Source organism: Salmo salar, chromosome 15 (genome assembly GCF_965601325.2).
Source record: "Salmo salar chromosome 15, fSalSal1, whole genome shotgun sequence".
Taxonomy (NCBI): Eukaryota; Metazoa; Chordata; class Actinopteri; order Salmoniformes; family Salmonidae; genus Salmo; species Salmo salar.
This window is the reverse complement of record NC_138305.1, coordinates 79,159,195-79,170,080: the sequence shown is the minus strand read 5'-3', so window position 1 is coordinate 79,170,080 and position 10,886 is coordinate 79,159,195. Positions and strand designations below refer to the sequence as shown.

At 42.2% G+C, this 10,886-nt stretch overlaps 1 protein-coding gene across 1 annotated transcript; it reads left to right on the top strand.

Moving 5' to 3' along the window:
• Positions 1 to 243: 243 nt before the first annotated feature.
• Positions 244 to 10,042, top strand: perm1a (PPARGC1 and ESRR induced regulator, muscle 1a). Its single transcript, XM_014146001.3, has 3 exons — positions 244 to 4,545; positions 5,939 to 6,055; positions 8,933 to 10,042. Exons 1-3 carry the CDS (start codon positions 516 to 518, stop codon positions 9,037 to 9,039), a joined length of 4,254 nt encoding a protein of 1,417 aa, XP_014001476.1. The 5' UTR covers positions 244 to 515; the 3' UTR covers positions 9,040 to 10,042.
• Positions 10,043 to 10,886: the final 844 nt, after the last annotated feature.

The window sequence follows — 10,886 nt, the reverse complement described above, 5'->3', positions numbered from 1 at the left end:
GGGAGTCCTTTAATAGTTAAGGTCATTTCAAGTAATGTTGGAGTTAGTGATTCTGTGACATACATGAATTTCCTGAAAACTATCTTTTTATTTTAGTTAATGATTACATTTCCCCACCTAGACAGAAGGAATTGCACATCAAGTGGGGGCTCATAGGCCACAACAAAGCATACCATCATGCGTTAGCAGACATTATCTATGAAGGCTTTTTGCAAAGCAGGTCTTAGTTGCTCTCCTCAAACAAGTTTTCGCAATGCACTTGGCAAACGTAGCCAATACTTGGTTGAGACATCATGTGGCCTAAACTGATGGCAAACAAAGATTTTCAAGAGTTGACGTTATCTGTCATTTGTTGCAGTAGCATTGTTAAGAATCCCACTTTTTTGTTGAACTAGTTTGAGACACGAGTATCTTTATCTTCTCAGGTGTCACACCATGTTTGCAGTGACATTTAAAGCACTGTGTTGATTTATTTCACAGGTAGTGGTGAAACTGTTTTGTAACCCTTCCTCACAATGGATGACTATGAACACAGTGTGCACGTCTCCGAGTGTGACTGGGACTCCTTCTTCCAGGAGTGCGAGGAGTGTGACCTCCACCCCCCCGCGCTGGCTGGATTGGACTCTAGCATTAGTGACTACAGCTTGAGTGATGTTGATGATGCGGGAGGGTCCACTTTCTTAGACAAGGGTCTGCGAGCTGACCTCAAGTCAGATGCTTGGTCGGCTGTCTGCCCCATGGACGGCCCCCGGGATTCCGAGGGTTCTCCCGTGGAGCATTACCTCCACAAGTACGGTATCGGTAGCTTGGAGAATGTCCTGTCATGCAGCGAGGATGAAGATGTGCACCTGGAGTCTATCAATCGGTTCTTTGAGAGGCTTAAAAGTCTCCCGGAGGCTGAACAGTTTATTGAACACAGCCAAGCAACAGTGGAGAAAAGCAGCAAGGTGGGGCAGGGGGAGGTGTGTGGTGATGGGCCACGAGCCAATGACGACGCTTTGCCAATAAACAACCCAGAGTTCAACTCCCTGTCTGTCAACAGTGAGGCAGCAACTGGCATGGAAACCACAGAGCCAGATAATGCCAACACAACAGATAGGCCTGACTCCAAGATGGCCCCTGAGCTCACAGTCAATGATGCCTCTGAGGGCAAGACTGACAAATCCACCAATCCCAATGTAGAGTTGGCCATCAGAGAGGAGGGTTGGTTGTTTGTGCCAGCAAATGAAGCAGGGAGGCAGAAAAGGGAGGGTCAATCCTGTGACTTACTCAAAGAAATTTTGGAAATGACAGCCGAGTCATTAAAGACAACTGCCTCTGGGAAAGTGCTTAACTCAGAGTTAGCTGTATGCAAAAGTGTGGGTGATGAGAGTAATGGGGATATCATGTTAGATAAACCACTTCTTAAGAAAACCTCTAATTCATGCCTTAACCCTGATAGGGATTCATCTACAAACCTTGAAGTGATGCCACACAATAAATCAACAGAAGGCAAATACCTTGCTGTCACATCACCAAAGAAAGACCCAGAACAACAGAGCGTAAGGAGCCCAGATCAGTCTCCATCATTCACCATTAAAAAGAAGAGAAGGAGAAAAAAAACTGTCAGTATTGTGGATGCTGGCCAAGGGTACAAGAGGCAGTTCTTTGCCAATCATAGTGACTCTGAGGAGGAGAGAGGTGCACGGGGAATAGAAATGGATGCTCATGTAAGACTAACAAGAGATTACACTGCAGTTTACATGAATGAGGCCGGCTGTGAGCATATCAAATCCTCAGCTCACCAAACTCAGAGTTCTCAGTGTCCACCCACACACTCAGAAATACTCCAAGAGAGAACCATAAACAATGTGACACCTGGGCCAACTGCAGTGGAGCATGACGAAGTGAGCCTCAATTTACCAACTCCCCTTCTAAGAGACCGTCAAAGTCAAACGCTAACTGAGAAGAATGAGTTGAGGCCAGTAAAAGCTGAGCCTCTTGGTATGGAGGCTAACTGCAAACAAGCCAAATCTAGCTTGCCTGTAAACAGTGAATGTACTGATAGATCAAGATCCCCACCAGGTCGAGCTGTTGACAGCGGTTTGTCAACACCTAATTATGATGGTAATGTGGCAGCAAATTTACAGCCAAGCAGCGCATTACAATTACAGCCATCAACAGAATTTAAAGAATGTCCTGGATTGCCAGTCTCGATGTCCACCTGTGCTTCTAGTGAGTCATCTCCAGTCACAGAGGAAGCAAAGTTTGGCCCAGATAACATCGCAAAATATCAAAGCGAGTCTGGGCCTCTGCAACTGCACGAATCTGAGATTCTCAATACACCACAATCAACAGAACATAACACTGCACTCAGAAAGAACACCTTACTCGTCTCTAAAGGCAGCAGTAGTGTTATTATTTCAAACACATTGCAACTGCCTGCTCATGAAAACATAGTCCTCAAGATGCACCAAGAATTAAAAAATGTACTCATCCCAACTCTTGATAAGAGTATACCATCAGAAGTGGTCAGCACTAACACTACTGGCAAAATCAATAGTTTCAATGAGCCCTGCTGTTCAAAATCAGATGATGTAATCAGTCAAACAACATATGGAAGTCAGAGAGTTAAGTCAACTATTATTCTGGATGCAAATACTGAGAGGCCTGTATTAGCAATACCTCTTTTAACTGTCTCTTGTTACTCTGTTATTCCAAAGAGTGCTATAAACTCTAATCAGGCAGATGAAATAAATAATACTTATATAAGTTATGTCACTGAAAAAGACACTGATTTGTGTACTCCAGAGAATGTTCCATTAACTCAATCAAATATTTCACTTTCTAATTCCCCTGATTTAAAAATGGAAGGTAACCAAATTGTTGGGTTTCAGTCTAACAAAACATATATGATAGCACTGCCAGATAAACGTAACACTGACATAGACTTGCCAGTAACGTTATTTGAAAGCTCTGATACACCTGATATTCAAACCAGATTCAATGGTCAAGAAGCAAAACTTTCTGTAGGCAAAGCAACAAGTGAGAGGGAGAGGGACATGTCTGAAAATGACAGTCAGGATACATCTCAAGATACACCAGAACTCAAAGTTGATATAGAGGTCAAAACAGAAGACACTGTTAGCACAGCCAAAACAGCAGAGTGTGAGGGGATTGAAAAAGCACCTGACGAAACACGTCCTGTGTACGCCATCTCCGCTTTTTGGAATGAGATGGAGAAGCTGACCATTAATGACATTTTGCGACTACGTATGGTCAGCAATGCCCACCAGTCCAGTGTTCTCCCCCAGCCACCAGAGGCTGAGGCAGCCGACAGCTCTGATGCCGCAGACTCAGGCTACTTCACTCACTTGGACGACTCCAAACCTCACCACTCCAGTGGCGACATTTCCACCATTTTTGATTTTGACAAAGAATTCTCACAAAATCCAAGTGCTGATAATCCAAGCACTGATCCAATCACGAGAGATGAATCATCCAACTCTATTGGTATTTTGTGGGAAAGCGAGCCAGACTCAGTGAGCATTGGGGCTGGTATATACCCAGAAAATGTTGCAATGCTAAGTTCCGCAAGTTACATCCCCCGACCAATCTTTTCAGGCAGTGCCCCACAGTACTTAAGAAAAATTAGCAAAAACGGCAGCGTGCAGAACCTACTAGCTCTGGAAGTTGAACCACTTTCCCAGGTGTTGAAAGGTCGGCCCTTACCAGCTGTCATATCAGAGGAAGGAGAACCAGAAATGGAGTCCTGCAGTGATGGACATTTAGTGAGGCAACACAGTGGCATGAATTCTTTACCTTCAGCATCTTTTTCGGAGGATGTGTCAACAGAAAGCAATCAGATCTCTTTCTCTGAGATCATCCAGTACGTCTTTGGAGGAAATAAATCGGAGGCCAGTCCATCAGAAACAGACAACATGGCCGCCTACTATGTCAACAGTGATTCAGTCCCTGATTATGAGCATTTCTACTCTGAGTTTGATGCAGGAAGCTTCTTCTACCCTGTCAGGGAGGCATCAAGCCACAACAAGGATGAGCTGTTGCCCATCTTTTCCCGCGGACATTCGGCCAACAAGAATCTTCAGTTCCCGGAGGCCTACGATCATTTATTTTCCAGTGACTCGTCTGCAGACTCGGATGAGGAAGATAACCAAGACAGAAGTCCGATACGGGTGATCACGCGGTTTAACCATAAGCCAAATGAGACCCAAGGTGTAATAGTGGCTCCGGACATATATGAGGACTTTTTCACAGACGAGGGTCTAAGTGAGAACTTCTTCTGGAAAAACTCTTTCTCCCTACGGAAGGTCCGCCTCACTGGCTCCACCAGCCGAAGTCAGAGATCTGACTCCTGGTCTCTGGTTCCTGTGGATGAGATCAAGAGTTCATTCCGCAGAAGCATTAGACCCTTCCACACGCTGGGCATCCAAGACAAGCCTTTTCCTGATCAACTGCTGTACAACCTAGAGGGCAGGATCTTCAGACAGCTGGCCGAACAGAAGAGGAGATATCCGGATCTGCAGATGGCTGTTGCTAATCCCAGTAAGGCCATTTTCTCTATTATTATCGCATACATGTTATTATGCACATTCAGCACTTGGAGTCTTGAAGTATTTTACTTTTTTTAATGTATCTAACCTAGCTGGGAAAACTGATACATTTCTTGACATCATGGCCAAGTTGTATGCTGGTTGTAAAAGGATGTTTTTTTTATCTGGTTGTAATCTGGTTACCTGACGTCTCATCAACCAGACAAGTAACTTACCATGCCAAATTTTGCAAGCTGGCAAGATGTAGTGCAATCTAATAGTTGATGACAATCACATGTTAGATGTAGACCTTAGTCATAATCCATTACTAACTATTGTGATCTTAACGTGCTCCCTCAATCCAGCTGTCAATGAACATTGACTAGACGCACGTAGTAGTGCTAAGCCAAGTGTCAGAGGAATGGTTGCACGTGATAACTCTTCCTCAATCACTGTCCGTGTCCTCTCAAGTTGCCTAGTGCCAAGCGTTATTCACGTTTGCCGTCAAATGGTAAGTATAAATAGGCCCACAATGGTGGCCAAAGGAGCACCATTCCATCCAGTAAGCAGCTCTAAGACAGAACAGTGACCTTGACCATACATATACACGATAGCACAATATACACACATAGCACAATGTGTTTAACATGGTGATCAACAATGATTCACCCATAGATTTTCCTTAAAGAGAAGTTAGCAAAACACATATCCAAAAACTGTCTGGGAGTCAACAACAGCCAAACGTGGACCTTATTCTTTAGTAGAACATCCCTTTAAGGTGCACAGAAATACCTGAGTGCCACAGAGCTGTCCCAGTGTCACATTTTAGATTGTTTGGAATTAGTCCAATTACCGCTATGGCTGGAACCTGATCAGGGCACAGTGTGAAAGAACAGGAAACTTCATGCCTAATGTAATGAGGCCTAGTCTGTCTGCAGCAGATATGGGATTTGAGATCAATGATAATTGCACTGATCTCCTCCTGGACATATTCCCTGCGTGAACGTGCATTATCACAATAAGCCCATTTCCTCTGTGCTTCATGGGGACAAGTGTACTCACAAGATAGCTGAACAATGCCACGTCCCCACTGATCTTATATTTTAGTTTTGTAGCCAAAGAGCACACAAAGTACTCCAAAGTACTTTCAGACCAACAGTTTCACCTGTGTGTCATCTTTATCATTGCATAGGTATATGCCATCTATTCTATTATACTTATATAAGTCAAATATCTCTTTCAATCTACTGAGCCAAGCCAACTTGTACTGTGCTGGCCTCATTACGCATCCACCATAGTTGAACAGTAGAGTAGAACAGTAGAGTAGAACAGTAGAGAATGTTCAATCTTGAATGTGATACATTTTGTTTGACTATTTAAACAGCCACATACTGTGTCCTTTCTAGGATTAGATGCCTCCCTTCTACCTCTCAGACAGTCAGACATGTGTTTAGTCTGCATCGCATTTGCCTCCTGGGTGTTGAAGTCCGCTAACCCACAAGCTGGAGATGCCTGGAAGGCTGGTATGTACATTCTATAGACCTTGTTTCCCAATATAGGCCTGGTTTCCCAATAGCATCTTAAGGCTAAGTCCATCGTTAGAACCTTTGTCTGAGCATGGTTAAATCTCCGAGATGTTTCCCAAAACTTTTTTTTGCCCTGCCGTGTCGCTTTATACATAGAAGATCTCAGCTAAACACAAAATCAAGATGTTTATCGGTCTTTCTGTGACCACCGATGACTTCAGATGTCTTTGCAATTGGTAGAAACTGTTGGAAACAAGCAAAGTTTTCAGACCCCTTGACTTTTTCCCCATTTTTTTACATTACAGCCTTATTCTTAAATTGATGAAATTGTTTTTTTCAATCTACACACAATACCCCATCATGACGAAGCAAAAACTATTTGTTTTGCAAATATCACATTTACATAAGTATTCAGACCCTTTACCCAGTACTTTGTTGAAGTCTCCCAGTCCCTGTCACTGAAAAACATCCCCACAGCATGATGCTGCCATCAGCATGCTTCACCGTAGGGATGGTGCCAGGTTTCCTCCAGACGTGACGCTTGGCATTCAGGCCAAAGAGTTCAATCTTGGTTTCATCAGACCAGAGAATCTTGTTTCTCATGATCTGAGAGTTTTAGGTGCCTTTTGGCAAACTCCAAGTGGGCTGTCAATTGCCTTTTACTAAGGAGTGGCTTCCGTCTGGCCTCTCTACTGTAAAGGCCTGATTGGTGGAGTGCTGCAGAGATGGTTGTCCTTCTGGAAGGTTTTCCCATCTCCACAGAGGAACTCTGGAGCTCTTTCAGAGTGACCATTGGGTTATTGGTCATCTCGCTGACCAAGGCCCTTCTCCCCTGATTGCTCAGTTTGGCCGGGTGGGAAGCTCTAGGAAGAGTCTTGGTGGGTCCAAACTTCTTCCATTCAAGAATGATAGAGGCCGCTGTGTTCTTGGGGACATACAAGTACTTGGGAGCATGGCTAGACGTTACACTGTCCTTGTCTCAGCACATAGCAAAGCTGCAGGCTAAAGTTAAATGTAGACTTGGTTTCCTCTATCGTACTAGCTCCTCTTTCACCACAGCTGCCAAACTAACCCTGATTCAGATGACCATCCTACCCATGCTAGATTACGGAGATGTAATTTATAGATCGGCAGGTAAGGGTGCTCTCGAGAGACTAGATGTTCTTTACCATTCGGCCATCAGATTTGCCACCAATGCTCCTTAAAGGACACATCACTGCACTCTATACTTCTCTGTAAACTGGTCATCTCTGTACCTATCGCAAGATCCACTGGTTGATGTTTATTTATAAAACCCTCTTAAGGTCTCACTCCCCCTTATCTCAAATCAAAATCAAATCAAATCAAATGTTATTGGTCACATACACATGGTCAGCAGATGTTAATGCGAGTGTAGCGAAATTCTTGTGCTTGTAGTTCTGACAATGCAGTAATATCTAACAAATAATCTGACAAATTCACAACAACTACCTTATACACACAAATGTAAAGGGAGGAATAAGAATATGTACATATAAATATATGGATAAGTGATGCGGCATAGGCAAGATGCAGTAGATGGTATAGAATACAGTATATACATATGAGATGAGTAATGTAGGATATGTAAACATTATTAAAGTGGTGTTATTTAAAGTGACTATTGATATCTTTATTAAGTCCATTTATTTAAGTGGCCAGAGATTTGAGTCTGTATGTTGGCAGCAACCTCTCTATGTTAGTGATGGCTGTTTAACAGTCTGATGGCCTTGAGATAGAAGCTGTTTTTCAGTCTCTCGGTCCCAGCTTTGATGCACCTGTACTGACCTCGCCTTCTGGATGGTAGCGGGGTGAACAGGCAGTGGCTCAGGTGGTTGTTGTCCTTGATGATCTTTTTGGCCTTCCTGTGACATCGGGTGTTGTAGGTGTCCTGGAGGGCAGGTAGTTTGCCCCCGGTGATGCGTTGTGCAGACCACACTACCCTCTGGAGAGCCTGAGATACCTACTGCAGCCCTCATCCTCCACATACAACACCCGTTCTGCCAGTCACATTCTCTTAAAGGTCCCCAAAGCACACACATCCTTGGGTCGCTCCCCTTTTCAGTTCGCTGCAGCTAGCGACTGGAACGAGCTGTAAAAAACACTCAAATTGGAACATTTTATCTCCATCTCTTCATTCAAAGACTCAACCATGGACACTCTTACTGACAGTTGTGGCTGCTTTGCGTGATATATTGTTGTCCCGACCCTCTTGCCCTTTTTGCTGTTGACTGTGCCCAATAATGTTTGTACCATGTTTTTTTCTGCTACCATGTTGTGCTGCTGCCATGTTGTGTTGCTACCATATTGTTGTCATGCTGTGTTGCTACCATGCTGTGATTTCATGTGTTGCTGCCCTGCTATGTTGTTGTCTTAGGTTTCTCTTTATGTAGTGTTGTGTTGTCTCTCTTGTCGTGATATGTGTTTTGTCCTATTTTTATCCCTGCTCCCGTAGGAGGCCTTTTGCCTTCTGGTAGGCCGTCATTGCAAATAGAATTTGTTCTTAACTGACTTGCCTAGTTAAATAACGGTTAAATACATTTTTACAAAATAAACTATTCTTACTCATTTTGATGCCACATGCCGTTTTAAACAAGAGAAGTTGGTTTTAAGGGGCAGTTGACCTTTAAAGCCAATGTTATATTTTGAAGAATATTGTTATATTCTAGTCTAGTATTAAAATATTTAAGTGAGCAATCTATTTGTTCTTATGAGTTATTATATGATTACATTATTATACAATGTGTCTCAAACATTCAATTCGATAATAAGAAAATGTAATTAGTTGTTTAGTCAAGAATGATGCAGTCATGGTACTGGCTCATGTGATATTTTTTCCCACGGAACGTTGCACAGTTCTCCTGGCCAACATAAGTGCGCTGTCTGCCATCCGATACCTGCGGAGAAGAGGCAGGGAAGAGGCATCTGGAGAGAAGCCGTTACGTCAAACACCCTCCATCTGACACAGGGACAGTCACCATGGACAGCTACGTCCTTCCTAACTTTACCCCTTTCTCCCATGGAAACTGAATTCATCTTGGGTGCTTTGACGTTCAGTCCTATCAGGGTTCCTTGGGACGTCCCTACCCTAACCCCTTAACCATTTTACATTTCAACTTCAATGGGGTAGGGACGACGCAAGGATACCGGATAGCATGGAGCATCCTTTGACTGCATGTGAAATCTGTGGTGTCCTCTTGTAAAAATATAGATATTAAAAAAAAATTGAGGGATAAAGCTATGTTTTGCTGTGCCTGAAATGTTTGCACTATAACTTACGAACATCAAGTTAGCAATAACAAACATGTCCAATCCACTGAAGTGGTCAAGATGGTGTGTATGATAATATTCCTGTAAGCCATTTCTTAAGAGTGTGTTTGAGGTCTGTTAATGTCGTTTGGATAAATATAACCTATAACAAAGGTTTAAATGACTTGGGTAAGAGATGTATGATATTTATGAGTGTACGAAAAGAGACAGATATATTGATATTTTATAACGAAGGTACCTAAATGTAGAGAAGAGACATAATATGCCAGTGGAAAGTGCTCTAAGAGATATACACTATCAATGTGTTAGGATGAGGACATGAATATAGTGTGTATGTTTTGGAATTGAATGACAAATATTAGAAAGTAAAGGTACAGAATGGATATAAAAAATATAGCTGTGTTTGATTATTCAATCAACTTCAAAGTATTTTACTATGTGAAATCATCGCATACCCCAGTACAAAACAAAGGTGTATTAACTATTATGGGGTGACAGGTAGCCTAGCGGTTAGAGTGCTGAGCCAGTAACCAGATTTATTTAGGGGACTACAAATATGTGCCATTATTTTTTGTTTATACATAATTAAGGCTGTTTCATTTGATGGCCTCTGTTAGATGACTTTCTGTCATTGTATGGTTTGTTCTGTGAACTGTGGATGTATTACATTTCAAATATATGGCATTTCAGAGTTGACAGCATTTTCCTGTGTTCTGTCAGATTTTATACACTAGAGGGCGCTATAGTACCATGTATAAACTACCTCCACAATACTATCAATACTGCCAGATTATAAACCACTATAAAGTAGTTATTGCTCTTAAAAATTGCAATTCCAAACAGCACACATAACAACACATTTAACTCCTTCTGGGTCATTTGCATCAGACAGGCACTCCATAGACGTGGGGCTCCAATACAAGTGTAGAGATGACTGTGTTACTTACACCAGCAGACAGCGAGGTTGGGCCATGAGAGAGAACGAGAGGAGCATCACAGATTCTGATCCTGGGTGAAATAACACCAGTCTACTGGCATGTGCTCATTTTACCAAAGTTATATATTTTTTTCAAAATGAAAAACAGTTGACTGACTAGTAAAATGTATCTGTTTTGACTGAATAATACACATTCCTTCAAATGACTGTACTGCATTCCTCTCAGTACATTTGATATTAGATTTGAAGTTAATCTTACCTATACTATCTGATTTATCAGCTTCTATTAGTTCAAAGGAGCTCGTCTGTTGTACAGTAGCACTCTACTGTCCGGTAATCTCGGTTAACTGAGAGTCTAGCGTAATAGGTCAGTACTATTTATGTTTACATGGTTTGTCCAGGAGAGATGAACTGTCAGGTAACACTTCATAATGACCTCCAGCCATTATAAATGCATATTCATGTTTATAAACGTTACAAATGTTTTATAAATTATAATAAATGTTAAATGCTAATTACTTGTAATGCTTATACATCTATATATAGATGTACACTATTTATAAATAGTTTATTCATGCTTATGCAGGAAATGTGTAATAACGT